This window comes from Sorex araneus, chromosome 8, assembly GCF_027595985.1.
Source record: "Sorex araneus isolate mSorAra2 chromosome 8, mSorAra2.pri, whole genome shotgun sequence".
NCBI classification, from domain to species: domain Eukaryota; kingdom Metazoa; phylum Chordata; class Mammalia; order Eulipotyphla; family Soricidae; genus Sorex; species Sorex araneus.
Window position 1 is genome coordinate 53019223 of NC_073309.1, and position 21567 is coordinate 53040789.

General features: G+C 55.5%; 1 protein-coding gene across 6 annotated transcripts; it reads right to left on the reverse strand.

Moving 5' to 3' along the window:
- Window positions 1-1899: 1899 nt before the first annotated feature.
- VRK3 (VRK serine/threonine kinase 3) lies at window positions 1900-21371 on the reverse strand. Of its 6 annotated transcripts, none has more exons than XM_055146051.1 (15): window positions 21217-21371; window positions 20270-20332; window positions 18228-18367; window positions 17496-17642; window positions 15942-16346; window positions 14724-14788; window positions 12881-12947; window positions 11551-11635; window positions 11332-11437; window positions 9022-9114; window positions 7039-7171; window positions 6037-6157; window positions 4466-4524; window positions 3034-3182; window positions 1900-2213 (listed from the first exon to the last, which is right to left on the reverse strand). In XM_055146051.1, the coding sequence occupies exons 3-14, from the start codon at window positions 18364-18366 to the stop codon at window positions 3034-3036; spliced, it is 1569 nt and encodes a 522-aa protein (XP_055002026.1). In that variant the 5' UTR covers window position 18367; window positions 20270-20332; window positions 21217-21371; the 3' UTR covers window positions 1900-2213. The 6 variants fall into 6 exon arrangements, with proteins under 6 accessions (XP_055002026.1, XP_055002028.1, XP_055002025.1 ...); XM_055146053.1 differs by having other exon boundaries at window positions 17496-17549; window positions 18228-18424; XM_055146050.1 differs by having other exon boundaries at window positions 1900-2226; window positions 18228-18424.
- Between the last annotated feature and the right edge of the window lie 196 nt (window positions 21372-21567).

Below are 21567 nucleotides of genomic sequence, written 5' to 3' on the forward strand. Positions count from 1 at the left end.
AAAGATCATAAATTCTTCATTTTTGGCTTTTTGGGTCACACCCAGTGATGCTTAGGGGTTACTCCTGGCTTTGCACTCAGGAATTACTCCTGGCGGTGCTTGGGGGACCATATGGGATGCTGGGAATCGAACCCAGGTCAGCAAACGCCTTACCCGCTGTACTATCACTCTAGCCCCAATCATAAGCCATCACCTCCCTATGCCAGAACTGGTCGACACAGATGATGAAGCCCCCCAGCTCAAAAGGGCCTCCTCAGCAGATGCGGGCTGCTGGCTGGCTCAGATGGTGGCAGGCAGGGCTGGACACTGCGACCAGCTCTTACCTGCTTGAAGGGCCTGGAAGCTTCCATGCAACTTTGTGGGTGTCTGTGTAGAGTGGGGTTGGACAGAAGCCTCTTGATCTCCCCTCAGAGGATGCCCCTTGCACAGGGCCACACAGCCACTGCATGAATGGTCCAACCTCTGAGTGGGACCCTGGGGGTGGCACCAAGCACTTTCTCCCCTACTTGGCCATCCTCATGGTCCCCAAATCTGTAGGGTGGTTCAAGACCCCCAAGAATGAATTCAGAAGGTCTACATGTCCCCCTTCACCTCTTGGCCACAAGCTGCTGAGTCTCTGAGTCAACCTTTTTTTTTTTTTTCCGCTCACACCCGGTGATGCACAGGGCTTACTCCTGGCTTTACACTCAGGAATTACTCCTGGCGGTGCTCGGAGGACCATATGGGATGCTGGGAATTGAACCCTGGCTGGCTGCATGCAAGGCAAACGCCCTACCCACTGTACTATTGCTCCAGCCCCCACTGGGTCAATCTTTGAACTCACCCCAAACCCGTTCGCACCCTCCTGGCTGGTCCTTCCTGCTGCTGGATCCTAGCATGGCCCCAAAGGTCCCCTGCTCCCCAAGGCCCAGTGCTTTGCCTGCTGGGCTGGTCCCACCTGGACAAGGCCCTGCAGGTCTTCCTTGGTCTATTTCACCCGGGAGCTTGAGGCTTCCCCACACCTGGCACAGGGCAGGGATCTAGAAGCCTCTACTTAAGACTGCAGGTCAAAGGACGGACAGATGGATGGGGGAGTGGGAGGGGAGGTGGACCGGGATGAACACTACCCGAGCAGAGGGATGGGGGACGGTGGGAAGGACTGGGAAGGCAGGATAACAGACAAATGCACGGAAGGGAGGGTGGAGGCGTGGGTCACAGGAAGGGAACGGGCTGGGCGGATGCAGGAAGGGGTACTGGAGAGGTGATGGACGGAGGAATATGTGGGCAGAGGTATGAACACAAAGGGGATGGATGGTGAGTAGATGAATTCTTTTTAAAATATTTAATTTTGGGGGGAGCAGAGCAATAGTACAGCAAGGAGGGTGTACTACAAGGCTGACCCAGGTTCTCCAGCATCCAATAGAGTTCCCCAAGCACTGCCAGGAGTGAGTCCTAAGCCCAGAACCAGGAGTAACCCCTGAGCATTGCCGGGTGTGGCCCAAAAAGCCAAAGAAAAATAGAAAAAAATTTCTTTTTGGTGCCACGCCCGGCAGTGCTCAGGGTTACTCCAGGATCTGTGCTCAGAGATTATTCCTGGGGGGGCTCTGGGGACCCTATGGGATGCCAGGGATGGAGCCTGGGCCGGCCCTGTGCAAGGCAAGTGTCCTCCGCTATACTATTGCCCTGGCGGTTAGCACTACCCACAGGGAAGATGGATGAATTCTACCACTGGACATTTGGGACCAGCAAGGGGAGGCGGAAGAGATGAAGGGGTACAGGGAGATGCAAGAATAAGGAGACAGGCAGCTACATCAGAGCCTGGTCAGATGAGATAGTTACAGTCGGGGGTAAGGCTACATCAGATGAAAGGTGGTTCGACTTTTCCAGAAACTTCTTTCAAAGACTCGGACCTCTCCAAGCTCCAATAAAACAATTTATTATCAAAGCACAGGGGTGTCAGAAGAGGATGGATCCCACCGAGTCGATGGCCCTGGCTCTGCCGCTGCAGCGACATAGATGAAAGGAATGGGCTAGCCTGAAAGAAGAACGAGACTTCACAGTGTCCGAGACTGGGGGCTGGGCCGAGACACTAACACCAGCCCAGGAGCAGGACTGGCCTAAAGCAGCAGCAGGAATGCACAATCAAAGTGATGGATCTTTCTAGACCATCTGTGAATCTACAGCAGGCCTGGAGTCACATTTCTTCTTTGATTTCAGACTGCAAGTTGGGAATCCTAGAAGGCAAAACTGACATGAGTGTGTAAGCAGGATGTCACAGGCCTGTGGGGACTGCAAAAAGGGAATCATAAACCAGTGATATGAGACACACATCCCTTTTCGGGGAGTGAGCAGGGCTAAGACTGAGTGTGTGTGACTGAGTATATGTGGGAGCAACTGCTGATTGTGTGTGCTACCTGCTGGACTACTGTTCTGGCCGAAGGCACTTGCTTTATCTGCGGAGAACCCTGTTCACTCCCCCGCAGTACCCTGAGCACAGAGCCAGGAGTAGGCCTTAGGCCACCAGGTGTGGCCCAGAGACTGGTGGGCTTGGAGACAGTGGCCCTCAGACCTGAAGCTGCCCCTCTGCCTCTTCTATTTAGAGCTAACACCCCGTTTTTCTTCTCTCTGTCTTTTTGTTTTGATTCAGTGGATCAAGAATAGGATATTTTTTTTTTCTTTTTGGGTCACACCCGGCCATGCACAGGGGTTACTCCTGGCTCTGCACTCAGGAATTACCTCTGGCGGTGCTCAGGGGACCATATGGGATGTTGGGAATTAAACCTGGGTCAGCCGCGTGCAAGGCAAACGCCCTACCCGCTGTGCTATTGCTCCAGCCCCACCCCCCTGTTTTTCTAAAGGTCAGTTTTCTTTCTCTTCCCCATCCCATCAACAGTCCATCTGAGTTGGGTGTTTGCCAGCTGAGGAGTCCTGGAGGTTGGAAAACTTGAGACCAGGAAAAACAATCTGGCGCCCACCAGTCTGAGAAGCAAGGGTGTGGTGGGCATGGAGCAGGGAGAGGACTGCAGACTAGCAAACCTCGTGCCCCAAACCCACCTACGGCACCATCTGGAGGTCCAAGGGGTCGTAGGCTGACAACCGGCAGTCCTGCAGCAGGGCGTCAAGATTGTTCCGCAGAACGCTGTAGGGCGGCTTCTCATCATACTGGAGGGCCATCACCACCTTCAGGTACTTCTTCAGGGTCTCTGCGGGGGAGAGACAGCCCAGCATGGGGCGTAGAGGCTGAGGGGGAGCCTCAGGGTCTGGGGGACTCTGCCCAGAGGGACTCAGCTGTGTTGCCTGCTGGAGTGGAGCTAGGCCCTACAGATGTTTTCCAAGTCTCAGGAAGCAACTGTGCCAAAGAAGAGAACTCCAAACCAACTCCTTCCTTCCTGCTCAAGTTCATGTTTTTTTTTTTTGGGGGGGGGGGGGTGCAGGGGAGACCCAAGCCCGGTGGTGCTCAGGATATCATACAGGGATCAAACCTGAATTGGTCACATGCAAGTCGAGTGCCCTCCTCACTGTACACTGCTCTGGGCCAACAGTTTGGCCTTTAGATTTTCCTATGGTCAGGGATCAAATCTGTGGTCTCCCATGCCTGACAGGCCAGTGTATCTGAGCTAAGCCCTGACCCTTTCTCTTTTCTTGTTATTTTGAAATGTTTAACATCCTGGGTCAGAGTGATAGCACAGCAGGGAGGGCGTATGCCTTGCATGTGGCTGACCTGGGTTTGATCCCCAGCATCCCATACGGTCTCCTGAGCCCTGCCAGGATGACACCTGAGTGCAGAGCCAAGAGTAAACCCCTGAGCACCACTAGGCGTAGCCTCAAAACAAAAAGAAACAACATCCTATTATCGAGAACCAAGAGATAGTACAGCGGGTGTAGTACTTGCTACACACGTGCCTGACTCCGGTTCAACCCCTGGTACCGCATGGTTCCCCAAGCACCACCAGAAGCAACTCCTGAACACAACCAGTTGTAAACCACTCCCCCCACCAAAAAAAAGTAATTAAAATTCTACTTTTGGGCAGAAGCGATAGTATAGTGCAGAGGGCGCTTGCCCTGGCAGCACGTGTGGTCCCCGGACAGCACTAGGAGCGACCCTAAGGACCTTAGGACCCTTTGGGGTCCTAAGCCAGGACCCCAAAACCGAAAAGAAAAAGAAACTATAAAAAAAAATCCTATTCTTGGGGCTGGAGCAATAGCACAGCGTGTAGGGCTTTTGCCTTGCACGAGGCTGACCCGGGTTCGATTCCCAGCATCCCATAGGGTCCCCTGAGCACCACCAGGAGTAAGTCCTGAGTGCAGAGCCAGGAGTAACCCCTGTGCATGGCCGGGTGTGACCCAAAAAGAAAAAAAAAATCTTATTCTTGATCCACTGAATTGGTTTCCTGACCGAGAAGCCCTAAGAACTTAAAGGGGTGGGGAGGGAGGCAACCCCACGGTGACCCGAGCTTTCCTCTCCCCTTCCTATTTCGGGACATACCTGAGGATTTGAGCCGGTGGCTGCACTGGGCCATGAGAGCATCTGGGTTGTCCAGAAACCTGGCAGGACAGATGAAACATGCCTTGCAGGCAGAAGGGAGCGCGGGACTCCCGGTGCCTCAAGCAAGGTTTGCCCCTAAGCACCCATCCTCGGATTCAGAGAGTCAGGAGACACAGGTCATATTCCTGCAAGTCTCTGGTCACCTCGGCCCCTATATGCCTGGGACTCCTGTGAAGGATACCTGGTTTCACCAAGCCCCTGGGAAGCTCAGTGTCTCAGGAGACAGGCCCACCCACGCAGGCCCATACCGGTGTGGTGCGGTGGATGGTTGGGTGTGAGGGGAACACTTCTGAGAAGCTGGGAGGTCGGCGGGGAACAAGCTCCCAGGGCCTCATATCCTGACAGCGCCTACCTCAGAGTGGCTGGGAGGATGGTTGGCAGGGGGCCAGTGAGTTTCTGATAAATGTGAGCCTGGCCTGGGCCACTGTGCAGAGGCCAACAGGACAAGTGAAGTCCCTTACCCGGCCATGGACAGACAAAGGGCAGGAGAGAGCGCCTGGGCAATGGGCTGAGCTGAGGATGAGACTCAGGGCACTGCCAGGTACAGCAGCAACACCCGGTGACATGACCTCCTTCTTGCTGAGGGCGTGGAGGCCGGAGACAGATGTGAAGGCTGCAGGAGTGCTTCTGCAGACGGACATACAGCAACTCTGTGGGACATGCTGGGCACAGACAGAACCATTCCAGCTGGTTCCGAGTGAGGGGCTCGAGTGAAGCATCGTGAAGAACGTGTCGGGACGTGGCAAGGAGGCAGACTCCGCGCCCATCGCCAGGGACGTGGTGGTGCTGCACCCCACTTCGACACAGCAGCGGGGGCTGTGCTGCATGCACGTGTGAATGAAAGGGGCAAATGGACCATACTCGCTGCCAGCCCAATGGGGCAGCTGGAGCCCGGGGCTGTCCAGTCCCTGATCCCAGCCTGCTCCTCCCTGACCACTTCACCCTCTCCTGAGCTTCTGCTGACAATCCAGGCAACAATGCCGGCCACAAATCTCCATGTTTACTTCCTGCTCAAACTCAGTGGCCTCAGTGGCAGAGGCCCTTGCACCCCACGTTTCTGTCCCGGGTGTGGAGCACTATTAGAGTAGCACTTCCTCCCAACACCTCTGTCCCTGGGGCTGAACCCCACACCCCTCCAGGGCGGCCCAAACCATTGTCCATAGTGCTGGAGCCAACAGCAGTACCCTTGGCTAAAGCCTGGGGTCCCCAGGTATGATGCCTCCTGGCCGCTGTCCCTAGTGCTGATCGTGCCCCCAGCAGGCGGAGCTGATCCCGGCTTCCATGCCGAAAGGACATCCAGGCTGCTGTGCTGCCTGCAGGAGGCCCAGGCCTGATCCATGCTGGCCCTGTAGTGAGCACTACCCCTGCCCCCTTGCCTGAGTTGGGAGCTAACAGGATCCACCTCCTGAGGCCAGGGAAGGTTTGGTGAAGCCAGTGGCCCTGGTGCAGCTGGATGCATGCCCCCTCCTGTCCTCTCCTGAGTCCTTATTTCTGTCAGTCCCTATACTCACTTCTGTTTCTGCTTCATGACTTCCTCGGTGTTGGGAAGGTCTTTTGTCCATGGCAGGAATCCGTAGAGCCACTTCAGCATACAGTAGCCCAGAGACTGGAGGTCACTGCGACGGAAGGGCCCTGGGGATGCAGGGGAGGGAGGCAGCTGAGTGGGAGGCTCTGCTCTGCTCTCCTCGTCTGTCCTGCCATTTCTTCCCATCGGGTCCATCTGCACTTGCCTTTTTGGGAGGCCCCCCCAATGATGCCCCTTCCCTCCTTGCTACCCTTCCTGTGGGCCCTGCTCACCCCTTGTCCCACTCAGAGGGCCTCAGGGTCTGCTGGAGATCCTGCCCCCCATTCTGGAATCTTTGACAGGTGAGTGGGGGGATGGGCACAGTTGAGATGACCTGAGCTACAGGAGACAGCAAACAACAGGGCAGAAGGGGGCCGGGGGGACCGTGAGCTCTGCCTCGGCAGGAGGCACCGGAAGAAAACCATGGGGATGAATCACAGACAGGGAGCGCACTCGCCTTGCATATGGCTGGCTTGGGTTCATCCCCGGCACCCTATATGGTTCCGAGCAACACCAGGAGTAACTCCTGAGTGCAGAGCCAGAATTAAGCCCTGACTTCCGGGTATGACCCAAATACATATGCCAAATACACACACACACACACACACACACACACACACACACCAACAACAACAACAGAAAGAAAATCATGGGATTCTCTATCTCTCTCTCTCTCTCTCTCTCCCCCCCACTCCCCTTAAATATGGTGAGTCGCGCCAGGCCTGTGGCGGGGATCTGGGAGAGAGCCAAGCACGTCACCACCCTGTCACATCCAGACTTCTCCCGTGTCCCAGATATGGGCGGCAAGATGCCTCTCAGACTCTCCACGCTGTCCTTGCTGCTGAAATGTCTCCCCAATGGGCCCCCCCATGTTCTGCACACCCTTCCCGGAGTCCCTGAGAGTCCAGCCACAGTGCGTCCTCACGGTGCCCGTTCTCTGGCCTCTTACCACAGCCCTTATGCAGGTCCATGCTGATGAACTCGAGGTTGCCCTCGTGCGGGCTTCTGCTGCCTTCTGAATAGGCCACGTGCTTCCCACCTGGGGAGTAGCGGAAGGTGAAGCCATATCCCATGAGGGTCACCTGTGAGGACGCGCAGGGAGAAGTCACCGTTTGGAGGTTGGGATCAGAGATGCTGACAGGGTGCAACATGAAAGCACACGCCAGCCAGTGCAGAGGGTGTGAGGAGCGGGGCCCCCCAACCACCCCAGCTGCTCTCTGGGCCTGAAACCCACTGCCAAGGACAGTGTCAGACTGTTTTCTTGGAAGTACCCATGCTGGGGGGGGACCCGGAGGGCGGGCCCCTGAGGGTCCTATGACGCCTACTGCTGGGTTTCCGGTCTTCAGTTGCCAATCAGGGCAGTAACTGTAGGCCCAACGCAGACCCAGTTCAAATGCCCAACTGGCCCCATGGCACCCACACAGCTAGTCTCCATCCACTGAGTAAGTGCCATGCTCTGACTTCTCCATTTGCAAAGTGGTAACAACAATAGTTCCCGACCAACAGGGCTGCTGGGGGTTGGAACAAAAAGCCGGGTGCTTCTGTTACATATATGGCCAACCCACCTGCCAGGCAAGGGCTGCATCCATTAAGACCATCACCCGGGCAAGCATGGCGACTGTCCATTCGGTTCAGTCTGTGCTTGTGGGCACTATGCGTCACCCAGACTAGGACACAGGGTGTCCAGACACTGGGCCAACATTACTCTTGGTAAGTCTGAGGGGATATTCTGGGGCAGATCACTGATCTTCAAGTTTTCTTTTTATTTTACTTCAGGGTCACGATCCGGCTTGGTGCTTGGGGGTAGATGCCGATGGTGCTGGGTGTGCACATCTATGGGGGATGGGGGTCTGGGGGACACACCCTGCAGTGCTGGGGAACCAAACCCAGGCTTTCTACATGTAAAGCTCCTGCTCCAGCCTGCTGAGCTCGCTCCAATCCTAACACTAAAGACTGGGCAAACAGCTACCAGTAAACCAAGTGAAGCAGATTACCCTGCTGAATGTGGGCGGGCCTCAGAATTGGTGAAGGCCTGGGGCTAGAGCAATAGCACAGCAGGTAGGGCGTTTGCCTTGCATGCGGCCAACCTGGGTTTGATTCCCAGCATCCCATATGATCCCCTGAGCACCGCCAGGAGTAATTCCTAACCCCTGTGCATCGCCGGGTGTGACCCAAAAAGAAAAAAAACAACTGGTGAAGGCCTATCTAGAACAACAAGGAGACCACTGAGAGGTGAGCAGGGGCCGTGCCCTTCAATGTCCTGCAGGCCAGGTCAGCTCCCAAGGGTGGGAACCAGGCAGCCAGGAGCAGTCTGAGCAGGCAGATGCCAGTGTTGACCCCTTGGGCTCACCAGCCCTGCCCGGGGCGTGACGGGGCTGTCTGGCAACACCCGCTGGTGTTGCCTGAAATGAAACTCAATTTGCCAACCAAGCTTTTGCCCAAGGAGACAGACTTTTGAGCCGAGCTCAGCAAGGCACACCTGCCCATCTTTGTGCGGGCTGGGCAGTGAGATGGTCTCTCTGGGCTTCCTGCTCCACCAAGCCAGGCGGGGCATGACACTGACCTCTTCCCTAGACTTAGTGACCTGTACCTGATCCCCTTAACTGCCTTTCCCACCCTCCAACCATCTTCCATTAAGTTCCTCCCATTGCTCATGTTTTCCCAGATAATGGACAAGTCTTGGCCAGCCATAAGCATTGTGACACAGAAGTGTGGCATTAGGCGACACCTGGGCCGTGAGCACCCCCAGGGCAGAGCCCTGGCACTTTAAATCCTTTTTTAAATTTTGTTTTTTGGGGCACACCCAGCAGCGCTCAGGGATCACTCCTGGTGTAGCTAGAGGGATCCTGTGCCGGGCCCGGACGGAGCCTGTGTCAGCTACAGGCAAGGGGTGCGCCCTCCCCACTGTAATACGCTCTGCCCTGGTGCTTACCTGGCTTAGGTCCTCTGGATTCACAAAGATGTTGTCCGCTGTCACATTGCCGTGGATATACTCGTTCTCATGGAGGAACTCCAGGGCGTCCAGCTGGGGGAAAGGCAAAGCACTGGCCATGTAGTACAGAGAGGCTGTTACGCGGAGCCCCATCCAAGGACATGCGTGGGGTCAAGCAGCACTGTCTGGACTGGGGGTGCAACCAAGGCACCTGGGTGAAGCCTCCAGTGCCCATTCTGACGGCACACGGAAGCAAGGCTGCTGAAAGGCTCAGGACTAAGGCCAACAGTTTTCCTTATTTTATTTTTTTTGGTGGGAGCTACACCTGGAAGTGTCACTTCTGGTGGCCTTGGGGGACCAAACACAGTGCCGGGGATAGAATCTGGGTCAGTTGTGTGCAAGTGCCCTGCTCGCTTACTATCTCTCTGCCCCCACTCCAAGCCAACAGCTTAAAATCTCTTTCTCAGGCCGAGAGTTCCGGCAGACCGCCGGCTGCGGCCCTGCTCCCAGCCTGGTTCCCTGGATCTATTTCACAGATGATGCAAACTTGAGGCCAAGAGGCTCTCCTGCGGCTGCAGCCACCTAACACTGTGAACAAAGAACCTCACTCATTTCCCGACTTAATGGAATCCATTCCATCATGCAAAAATTTTTTTTTTCCAGGGGAAGAGTTACGCCTGCAGGGCTCAGGGGGACTCCCAACACTCAGTGCTCAAGGAACTATGTGGTACCGAAGAATGAGCCAGTCTTCAGCATGCCAAGCACATGCCATGGCCCAGTCCCTTGTCCTTTCTCTGTAGTCACAGAAGCGCCTCTATTTCTGGTTCTAGCTCAAAAATTTTCTTTTCGGGGCTGGAGCGATAGCACAGCAGGTAGGGCGTTTGCCTTGCATGCGGCCAACCCGGGTTCAATTCCCAGCATCCCATATGGTTCCCTGAGCACCTCCAGGGGTAATTCCTGAGTGCAGAGCCAGGAGTAAGCCCTGTGCATAGTCAGGTGTGACCCAAAAAGCAAAAAACTAAACAAAACAAAACAAAAATAAATTTTCTTTTTCTTCTGTTTTGGGTTTTTTTTTTTTCTTTTTGGGTCACACCCAGCGATGCTCAGGGGTTACTCCTGGCTTTGCACTCAGGAATTACTCCTGGCGGTGCTTGGGGGACCATATGGGATGCCGTGGATCGAACCCGGGTCGGCTGCATGCAAGGCAAACGCCCTACCCGCTATGCTATCGCTCCGGCCCCGTTTTGGTTTTGAGGCTACTCCTGGCTGTGCTCAGGGCTGGCTCATGGCTCTACACTCATGGGATCACTCCTAACAGCCCAGGGACTGTATGGCATGCCAGGGACAGAACCGGAGTTGGCTGCGAGCAATGCAAATGCTCTCCCCACTGTCAGGTCACTGGCCTCTCCAGCTCGGAATTTTCTTCTGAGCTGCAGACCGAGACACCAAGCGCCTATAAGCCAGTTATACACAAATAAGGCCCCCAAATCCCAGCTGCACCCCAAGGCCTGAATATTTTTTTTTCTTTCTGGGTCACACCTGGCGATGCTCAGGGGTTACTCCTGGCTCCGCACTCAGGAATTACTCCTGGTGGTGCTTGGGGGACCATATGGGATACTGGGAATCGAACCTGGGTCAGCCACGTGCAAGGCAAACACCCTACCCACTGTGCTATCGCTCCAGCCCCCAAGGCTTAAATAAATATTTGACAACTCTTCATCTCAGGTGCTGAGCCATGCCTCCAACAGGGCACCCATCAATCCCTTCCATCCCTTCCATTTCCAGCACCGTGTCTATGTGTGTGTGTGTGTGAGTGCATATGCGCGCGCTTTTTTTGGTTTTGGGGTCACTCTCAGGACTTACTCCTGGCTCTTCCCTCAGAGATCACTCCTGAAGGGCTGTGGGGATTCTATGGGGTGCCATGGATTAAACCAGGTTGGCTGTGCGCAAGGCAAGCATTTTTTTTTCTTTTTTGGGTCACACCTGGCGAGGCACAGGGGTTACTCCTGGCTTTGCACTCAGGAATTACTCCTGGGGTGCTCAGGGGACCATATGGGATGCTGGGAATTGAACCCGGGTCAGCTGCGTGCAAGGCAAATGCCCTACCCGCTGTGCTAACACTTCAGCCCCGCAAGCACTCTTCTTGCTGTGCTATGGCTTGGGCCCCTCCAGCACCTTCTGAAAGCTCCTAGAGCCAATGTCTTCTACAGCCACAAGCAGGGGTGCTCAGGTGACACCCGGTGGGTAAATGTGCCTGCGGTGCCCCCTAGTGGCAAGCCCAGGGCTTGCGGTTGGCAGATCGGTACGTACCATCCGATAGGCCACCTGGAACACACACTGCACCGTCATCACATGCTTCGGGTTGTCATCCAGGACTGACTGCAGGCTCCTCCCCAGATGGGGAAACACCAGGAACCTGCAAGACAAGAGACCCCTGGAGGTAGCTGACGTAGGGCGGCTGCAGGGTAGTCAGTATCCCACTCAGAGCTGAAATGGTGTGGCCCCAGGGTCCCAGCGGAGTTGGCTCACCTGTACTTGTCCTGGTGAATGCCGAAACCAACACAGGTGGGCACTGCCAGGAGAGGTACTGAGTACAGCTTCTTCCACTTGTTCACTGTGGGAGGTGGGGGCATGAGGGATCCAGGCCCAGACACAGCAGCCCTTGCATGCTCAGCACCATGTGGAGCCCAGGGCGGCCCCCAGGCCCCAGGCTGAAGATGGCACCTCTGCAGGGAGGCCTGACACGGCTTACTGTAGGGCTCTGATGCTTCTGGAAGGTAGCTGAGCCCAGGCCATGTCTACACCCTTGGGGAACATGGCTGGATGGCACACAGCCAGCAGCAGGAGGTGGGGGCTTGGCCTGATGTATGGCATTTGTTCACCAATTTCTAGAGTAAACTGTTCCCATGACCAAACTGCAAGAAAGCAAGAGGCCCAGTATAGGCCTTTCCGGAATGTTCCACCATCACACATGGGAGGACCGTTCTGAGTACCGACAACAGCTGAAGAAAGAGCACAGGTGTTTAGGTGCTGGCCTCACATGTAACCCCGGCAACACAGACAGTCCCCTTGAACAGTCAGGAAGGGTCCCTGAGCACCAATGGGTGTGGCCCACCCTCTCCTCCCCCAAATGAAAGTGTAGGTGACAGAAACAGAAGCAAGTTTTCAGTATTCACTTCCCATATATATATATTTTTTCTTTTTGGGTCACACCCGGCGATGCACAGGGGTTACTCCTGGCTCTTCACTCAGGATTTACTACTGGCGGTGCTCAGGGGACCCTATGGGATGCTGGGATTCGAACCTGGGTCGGCCGCGTGCAAGGCAAATGCCCTACCCATAGCTGTGCTATCGCTCCAGGCCCTCACTTCCCATATTTCTAACAGTCTGTCTGATTACAGATTGACATGATTTTTTTTTCTGAGGCCAAACCTGGTGTTGGCCACATGCCCAGGGAGGCACCTAATACAAAGCACATGCTCAGCCTTTTGAGTCATCTTGAGGCCCGATTTTCTTGTGTGTGTGTGTGTGCGCGCGCGTGCGTGTGCATGCGTGCATGTGCTGTGGTACTGCGACTGGACCTTACACACAAGGAAAGTGGCTTAACAGCACAGCCACGCCCCTGGCCCGTATCACTGACCATTAGTAAGAGCTCTAACTACCGTTGTTAGTCCAGAAAATATTGACACTTGACTCACCAGAGCTAGGAGCACTGGCCTCAGCGCATGACAATGCCTGTCCTGAGCCTGAGGGCCTGAAGGGGTGACTGGGCAAAGCTGGATCCTCAATCCCTCCCTCCCCACATCCACACGCTGTTTGGACCACATGGCAGCGCCAGCCCCCCTTCCCTGCTGGGTACCTTGCAAAGGCTTGGCGGCCCGCTGGAAGAAGTTCTGCTCATTGAACAAGCGTCCGTCCTTGGAGTCCTAGTGGAGGGTGGGGGGGCTGTCACGTCGGCCTCCCTAGGGGCTCCCAGGTACCCCACAAGCCCCACACATGAGAACTACTCCTTGAAGTGCTGCACACATAAACCTGCATCAGAGTCTGACAGTGCCCCCTCAGGCCCATTTTCCTTTTCTTTTGCATTAGAATCTGCCACCATTTTCCCTGATACATGGTCTGCTCCTTAAAACACTGTCTTCCAGCAGCCCTTGCAGCGAGGCACGTCCTGCCCAATGTGCTTTGAGCAGGCCAAGTTCTGTGCAATATCATGTGAGCAGGGGGATGGTGGCAGCTTTCAGACCAGGTCCTTCAGGGGCTGGGGCAGGCTCTTCCCTCTTTCTTCTGCACTGTGGGGCTGTGGGGATGGAGCACCTTGGCCCTGAGATGGAGATTATGGGTTGAGGAGATTGGCACAGAGAAAAGCAAAGCAGGTTCCTTGTTTATGAAAACAACGTCCTATCGGCCCTGAGCCACTGTCCCAACCCTGCAAATAATCCTATTGGGCCACTTCCTGGCAGTTCAGCCATGTAGACTCCTGGCTCTGTACTCAGGGAACATCACTCTCGGTAGAACCTGGGAACCTATGCAGTACAAGCACCTGCCGCGCTGCACTGCACCCTCTCTCCGGCCCTAGTTAGTTTTTTTTTCCCCTTGTGGTTTTTTGGCGACAACCAGCTGTGCTCCTGGCCCTGTGCTCAGGGATCACTCTTAGTGGGCTCAGGGGACTATATGGGGTGCCAGAGATCAAATCTGGGTTGGCTGCATGTGAGGTAAATGCCATGCCTGCTGTACTATCGCTTTAGCCCCTCCTTAGCAGTCACTTTTGGCGGGCTCAGGGACCATATGGGATGGTGGGGATTGAACCTGGGTCAGTCATATGCAAGACCAGTGCCTGTCTGTTGTCCTGTGCCCTGGCCCCACACTTCTTCAGTATTTTAACAGCGCACGATGCATACAGATGGTGTCTAAGGAGCAGCCGGCAGAGGAAGGGGGCGGGGATGGAGCCCCCGATCCCTGCACTTCCTCCAGAGCCTCACTGAGCCAAGTACCATTCTGAGCTTTTGGGGAGGCAGCAGTGAGCAACACCCTGGAATTCTGGGGGTCCCTACACAAGAGCCTGACTCCCCACTTCCTTCATAATCAAACAGGGACCTTAGCAGCACCCATGGGCCAGCAGAATCGGCTCTCAACCAGCAGCTGCTCGGATTCATCCGGGAACTTGGCCCAGGCGCGTCTCTGAAGCCCATGTGCGGCCTCTGTGCATGACTGTCCTGGGGTTGCAGCTCTGCATGTCACTCCGCTCTGCAGCAGAAGCCTGCCTGTCTGCCACCAGCACCCTGAGCCAAGGCTGTGGGTCAGTGGCGGGGAAGGGCCCAGAGCCCCCACTGTGCACAGCACCTTGTCCTGAGCTCCCCCGAAGGCCATATTCCATTTCTTGCCTTATTCCCCCCCCTGCCAGGATGTGGGTTCAGGCATTCTCCCCCGGGGCAGGGATCTCCTTGAGCAGCTTCTTTAGGAGTTCCCCAGCTGCACTCACTGGAGAGCCGCTCAATAAAACTGTTCACCCCAAAGTGCAGACGGTAACAGAGCCCCTGAGCCTCTGCCAGTGAGCACCAAGCTTCCGGAGTGGCATGAAGGGGCCTGGGGGCTGAGGCCAAGGCTGCTGGTGAGAGGAGGTCCCATCCCTGGTGAGGCCGGGGACTGAGGGTGCACTGGCGAGCACCCGTTCCTGCTCTTTTGATGTGTCCAGGACCACTCACCAGCTTGAGCGAGAACCTTTTTTTCTGGGAACTGCTCTTGGAGGTGGATGCAGAGGCCGGCTCAGCTGTGGACAGACAGACAGACAGATAGGCGATGTTGGAATTGCAGGCCCGGCACGGGGTATGGTCTCAAGCCACAGCATGTTCAGGCCAATGACCCACAGCTCAGGCTCATCCAAGCCTTCCCAGGCAGGATCTCGAGTCACCACCCAAGGTTCTCCTCCTTCCTGCCCCCTGGTCCCCAGGACTGAGCCAAGAGCAGTCCCCGAGGACTGCCTGGTGAGGCCCCAACACCAAAAAGATAAATGGGGTGGAGAAATAGAGCAAAGGACACTTGCCTCAAATGCGGCTGACCCAGGGTTTGATCCCAGTGAGTCCTGTGCCAGGAGTGATCCCTGAGCACTGCCTCAAACCCAAAATAAATAAAATGGTGAATTAAGTAGGAATTTTATGGTGCTTTAAAGGCTATGGAAAGGACACAGCAGCTCAGGGCCTGGCTTTGAACCAGCATCCACAGATGTGAGGCACGAGTGAAACACATTCAGCTAGAAGTCTCGGTTTCCCCCTGGAAACACCAAGGGTCTATTCTCAGGGTCTGGGCAGAGATTCTGGGGTCTCACTCCCAGAATGTTCTTTCTGCTGAGGCACATCTCTCTCAGAGCAGACAGACATGCCCCCACTCCTCATCTGTGAAAGCCACAAACCTTTCAAGGGAGAGAGGAGAGAGAGAAGGGGGAGGGGGCGATCATCTGTCATTTATGATTTTTTTTTTTGGTGAGTGTGTGGGGTAATGTTTTGGGCCATACCAGCAGTGCTTAGAGACTCTTCTTGGCATTGTGCTCAGGGATCACTCCTGGGGGTGCATGAGGGATCCTATGCGGTGCCAGGGATGCAATCAGGGTTGTCTGCGTGCCAGGTGGCACTGATGCCCCGTGACATCTCTGGGACCCCCCCAATCATCACTTTTTGTTGTTGTTTTTTGTTGTTAATGTAGGAGTACTGCTATATGTTCAGCCATTGATTAAGCTGCCAATCATCATTCTTGACAGGCAAGCCTCAGTCCCTGCCAGGCCAGCTAGTTCACCCCGCACTCACTACTGCCACCTGTAGGTGGGTCAGTGTCACCGCCCAAGTTTAAGGGAAGGTTCCGGAGCATAGGGCTGGGCTTGCAGGCCACACTAGGAAGGGGGTGCCCGCCCGCTTCCCAGAGCCACTCACCCCAGGACAGAGTACCTTCATACAGAATGCCCTGATCGCCCCTGGCCTGGAGATGGCTCAGTTTCCAGAGATTTCCACTCTTGTCGGTTAGCAGTGTTCCATCTGGGAAAGCCTCGAGTGAAGCGGTCACCTGGCTCCTCCGCTTTGGCTTCTGCGGGCTTCGCGAGGTCTGCGGGCTTCGCGAGGTCTGCGGGCTTCTCGAGGTCTGCGGGCTTCGCGAGGTCTGCGGGCATCGCAAGGTCTGCGGGCTTTGCGTGGATGTCTTTGGACTCTTCCTGGCTGCCTGCGGGCTCTTCCTGGCTGCCTTCGGGCTCTGCCGGGTGGTCTGCGTGCTCTGCTGGCTGGTCTGTGGGCTGGCTTTGAGGACTGTGTTTTCACTCCTGGTGCCTGCAGGGGCTTGTGGCACTGAAAGGGAACGGTGCAGTGGGGCAGGAGGCCACATAGCACAGCCCCGGGGCTCATTCCTGCATTCAACAAACACTTCCTGTCATTTCTTATGGGGTGGGTCTTGTTTTTCTGGGGGTTGGGCCACTCAAGCAGTGTTCAGGGGTCCCAGGGGCCACTGGGGCTGCATGTTCGATTCTCGGGCCTGGTGATGCCATGCTGTGTGGGGGCCAGGAGGTGGGAGCTGGGGCTGGAACACAGGTTCCTGTACACACAGGCACGTGTGCCTGCCTTGGGCCCATGGGGTGGGTTCTTATGTGACAAAACTGGGGATCCATACAAGGCACCTAACTGGCAATCTGGACACAGTTAATGAGAAATATGTCTGAGATGAGGCAACTCAAGGGGACATAAAAATGACTGGCTGGAGAAGTCAGGGAAGGCTCCCTGGAAGGGAGGGCCATTCCAGGCACCTCCTGCCGGAAGAGCAGAAGGTTGCTGGCGGGTGGTAGGTAAAACATTTCGGACAGTCACCCGAGACTTCCTTCTGTAGGACCTGATGACCTGGTGCTTAGTTTGAAGAAATGCGTCCTGAGCTCAGCAAGGTGGCAGGGGAGGCCCTGCCCTAGAGAGGGGACCCCAGGTTGGCAAGGAAGGGGCGAGCACAGGAAAATACAGACGGGGACCAGGGAAAGTGACGCCTTACTTCATTCAGCCTACTGACATCTGTCCACAGTACAAGATGAAAAGAGGTGGCAGGGCTTGAAGGACAGCAAGACCCAACAAGGCCTGGGGGCTGGGGGCTGGGGAGAGAGACAGACATGCGGGGTCGAAGCCTCCGTCTGACCCTGGCTGGCAGCAGGCACGCGAACAAGAGTCCACCTGGTCCCTGTGGCTCTGGGTGTGGGCAGGTGGCAGGAGGGAGTGGAGGGTGGTGAAAAGCAGAACTGAAGTCCCAGGCCTGCTGTGCAGAGAATTTCTATACAGGAAGGGTAGTGGTGCGCGCACACAGCGGAACCAGGCCAGGTGGAGAGCTCTGACCCAAGTGGGAACAGCGGGGAGAGGGCTGGGGTAGGTCAAACAAGGTCAGAGACGCCTGAGCATCAGAATGATGTCCCCTTCCTTGTCCCCCAGCTCGAGTGAGGCTGTGTGCCCAACCCCCACTCTCACCTCTGGCTCTTGCACAGGGACTCAGGGTGTCTTCGGACCCGGAACTCTCACAGTCTGGGCAGAGGAATAAGGGGCCAGAGGAGACAGAGCTGGACCACTTGATTTTCTTGCTGGCTTCAGAACGGGCCCTTGCCACCTTCCTTGAGCCTTCGAGGCAGAGAGGCAGCAGGCAGCAAGGAGGGCCTTTCCCGGCCACGGGCCCACCACACCTCCCAGCCAAGCTCTGCCACTCCGCCTCCGCCACTCTGCAGGAGATCCCGCCTCCCACTACTCTTTACTCTCACGGTCTTAGTTGCTCTTTTTCAAAGAAAACAGACTGGACAAGTTAATTGGAAATTACGATAAAAGTTTTGCAAAATTTTCATTTTCGTTTGGTTTTGGGGATACACCGACGGTGCTCAGTGGTCATGCCTGGCAGTGCTCAGGCGACCCTAGGCAGTACTGGGAACAGAGCCTGGATCAACAGCAGGCCAGGCAAGCGCCTGACCACTGACAGCGCTTACAGGGTCTGTGCAGTGCGCAGTCCCTTGGCCCGTGCTGGGCCCTTGGCGCTCTCGCCTGGCCCGAGCTCCACCAAATCATGAGAGCAAAAAGATGCTAAGAGCTGGGGACACGGAGATTCATCTGGGCCTGGCTTCCCCACACTCAACACAGAGCAGGCAGCAGAGGCTTCAGCTCCTCTAGCCCCACCCCCATGAATAAACACCGAGCCCCTTTTCCCCTGCTTCTTACCTCGGAAGGAGGCCAGAGGTGGTCTGAGAAAGGCATCAGCGCCATGGTGCTGTTCTATTGGCAACAGTTTTCCGCAGTAAGGGCAGAATTTGAATGTCGATTCAATACTTTTGCCACATTCTGGACAGAAGGAGATCATGCTAGAGAACAGACGGGAAGGAGGAGCAGCTGGCGTCACAAGGTCCTGAGCATGGTCCCTAGCACCCAGAAAATACAAGGAAGTCTGAAATTACAAAGAGGAGGGCTGCGGGGGGGCGGGGAGGGCGGAGCAGGAAGTGAGGAACAAATAGCTGTAGCACCAGGGCAATGGCAGTGGAGTTGGGGCACTTCCTTGCATGAGCCTAACTGGCACCACAGGGTCCCAAAGCATGGCAGGGTGTGGCCCGGAAGGTACAAATTCCAGGTCCCATAAAGAAGACTCAGGTTCACATCAAACTGTTTGTTTTGGGAGCCACACCTGGCAGTGCTCAGGCTTCCTCCTGGCTCTGTGCTCAGAAAGCACTCCTAGTGGGACTCAAGGGAGTGGGTGCCAGGGACCAAACCCAAATTGGATGTGCTAGAAGCAAGTACCTTACCTGCTATACTCTCTCTCCAGCCCACCCACCATAAATACCTTTTAAGTAGCAAACAAAATATTGATTTGTTCATTATCCTTTTAAACTATTTTTAGGGGGCTGGGGAGCCCACACCTGGCAGTGCTCAGGGGTACTCCTGGCTCTGTCCTCAGGAATTTATCCTGGTGGACCTTGGGGGACGACATGGACTGTCTGGGATCAACATGGATCAGCCGCATGACAGGCCAGTCCCCTACCCGCTGTAATGCTGCTCCGGCCCCAGGAACAGACTTTTAGGTCACGGGTTGTTATGACGGTATTCATGCCTGAGAGCCCATTTGTTTAGATTCCAGCGACTGATGTTGCCACTTTTCCCTTTCTTCTTTTCACATAGTGAGTTCGGGGTCTCTTGGGCCTCACATTTTCTCTGCATGCTTTGGTGGGGAACTCTGGAGTCAGACTTGAGAAAGGGCGAGGCTGAGAAACTGCTCCGGAAGTAACCTCAGAGAAGCGCCTCTCCCACTGCCCCTGTTCCAGGGTGGTCACACTGTGGCACAAAGCGCCTTTTCTGTTTTACACAATGGCGGTATAGAGCGTGGCTGACAGCAAAGACTGCCCCAAGGGTCTCTGAGCTTAGAGAAGCATTTGTTTGGTTAGAAAACTTACTGTGTTGCACAAACAAAATGATTTTTTATGGGTTGGGGACCTCCCCTGGCAGAGTCCTTCCTGAAAGTCCTAAGAGACCCTGTTGGTGCTCAGGATTGAACCTGGGGTTCCAGCCCTGCAAAACACGGTAGGTACTCCAGTCCTTTTGCCTTTTTGGTCCTAGTACTGGAATAAACATTGAAATGGAGACTTCAGGCCTGGAAATAATTATTACAGGGCTTAAGGGACTTGCCTGCCACATGGCTGACCAGATTTGATCCCCTGTACCAAGTATCACCCCCTGAGCACCACTTGGAGTGACCTCTGAGCAGAGTCAGGAGTAAGCCCTGTGCACTGCCAGGTAGGGCCCAATTTCTCCCCTCAACAACAAAAAAACTCATGAAATCACCTCCACTTCTCCCTGTCCCCTTTCAAAGAGCTCTCACAAGGGAAATGAATTCAAGCTTCCAAAGTGCCTCTAGGGCGTAGCCCTGGAAAGCAGCTCTAGTCTTGGTGATAGTAGAAAGAAACTTGTATTTGTGTGAAGTCATAGATTGATTGGAAGGGGGAGGAGGAAGAAGAGGCCTGGGGTGGGGGCAGGGCGTGCAGCAGTCTGATTTCATCCAGCTAGTACACTAAGGCTTAGAGAGGTGATTTAGGCGGCAATTTTAAGTAGCTCTGCTGGAAGCAGAATTTCCCCAGGTGCCAAGTACCTTGGAATAAAGATAGTTTCCAGACTATCTAAGCACCTGATCCCGCTACCCTGTTCACAGTGTGGTTTCTCACAGAGGGGATGGAGCAGGAGCAGAGGCCTAGAAGGGAACCTGCTGGAAGAGATGGTACCTTTAGGGGGTCACAGACTGGCCCTTGGCTTCAATGTGCTGCAAACTCTTCCTTAACAACATCCTGCAAGTGAATAAAGGCAGAGAGGTTGACTCAGACTCACTTCCCATAGCCATGAAAATTAATAAGCTAATGCTTGCCAGGCATTGGCGACCGTGCCAGCCTGTGAGTTCACCCGTCGTTTAATCACTACTATTATTAAACATCTATATGTCAACCCCTGGAGATAGGGCAGCAAGTGAAGCACAGCTCCCGATCTGAGTAAGCTCCTGCTCTGGTCGGAAAAGGCAAGATAATAAATGAATGAATGAGGTCAGAAGGAGGCGGCCCAATGTCAGAGACTTGGAGAACGAAGAAAGAGGGGTGTCTCCCAGTGCCGAACCAACTCACATGGCTAGTTCGTAACATCAAATCAAGGCTCTAGTGCTCCTCGGGGTGAGGGTTTTACACCCATCCGCTTAATCTGTCAATACTGACGGAACATCCGCTCTACCGTGCACTTTCTGTCCTAGAGGGTTTCGATTCCTGGCACAGTTAAAGGGAGTCTAGAGTTCCGACACAGTACGGATTGAGGAGTTACCATGGCGACCATCCCTCGCCTCGGCCCCGCGCCCCTGCAGAACCCGGGGAAGACACACATAGCCCAGGCCAGGCGCAAATCCGACCCCCTAAGCCTCGCCTTCCTCGGCGGAGCCACGCACAGCACGAGATCCTCTCCTTCAACCCCCAGCCATAGCGCCCCCAAACGGCCAAAGATGGTGGGTCTGGGCCTCGCACCGAGTCCCCGGGCCCGAGGGCTCCGCCTCCCACCAAGGCTTGGGGTGGCGTCACAGCACCAGGACCCAGCGGCGACTCGGGGACGGAGGGCGGCCTTCCTACTGCTCCTCCTGGTGTGTCCCTCACCTCGGTACCCAGGGATCTTTGGCCGGGCGGGAAGTGGGACTCACCTTGGCGGCCCCGCGGAAACTTCCGCCCGGGCGGACGGCGCTGCGCGCGCATCCCACTCGCTGCCGGCGCCCGCGCAGACGAGGCCCACCTCCCGACTGCCCTGGGGCTCTGACTAGCCGGAACTCCATTTCCCAGACGCCCTCGCGGCGCCTCTCAGACTGGGAAACACAGGGAGGGATTATTTCCTCACTGTCCACTCTGCTTGGAACGCTTCCGAGCCCTATTGCGCACGCGCTGAAGGGGAGCCAATTGGAAGGAGGGAAGAACGATGGACTTATGCCTCCCACCAATCGGACTGCGGTCACATTATCCCGCCTCATTCTCCCGCCTCAACCCCGCCTCTCCTTGGG

Bases quoted from the DNA above. Each gene is read 5' to 3' on its own strand.
- VRK3 (XM_055146051.1), bottom strand. From the start codon at position 18,366: ATGATCTCCTTCTGTCCAGAATGTGGCAAAAGTATTGAATCGACATTC. The intron at 7,172-9,021 runs GTAAGCACCAGG...GCGTCCTCACAG, and splicing joins ATCCAGAGGACCTAAGCCAG to GTGACCCTCATGGGATATGG. The intron at 4,525-6,036 runs GTGAGTATAGGG...CTGTCCTGCCAG, and splicing joins GTCATGAAGCAGAAACAGAA to GTTTCTGGACAACCCAGATG.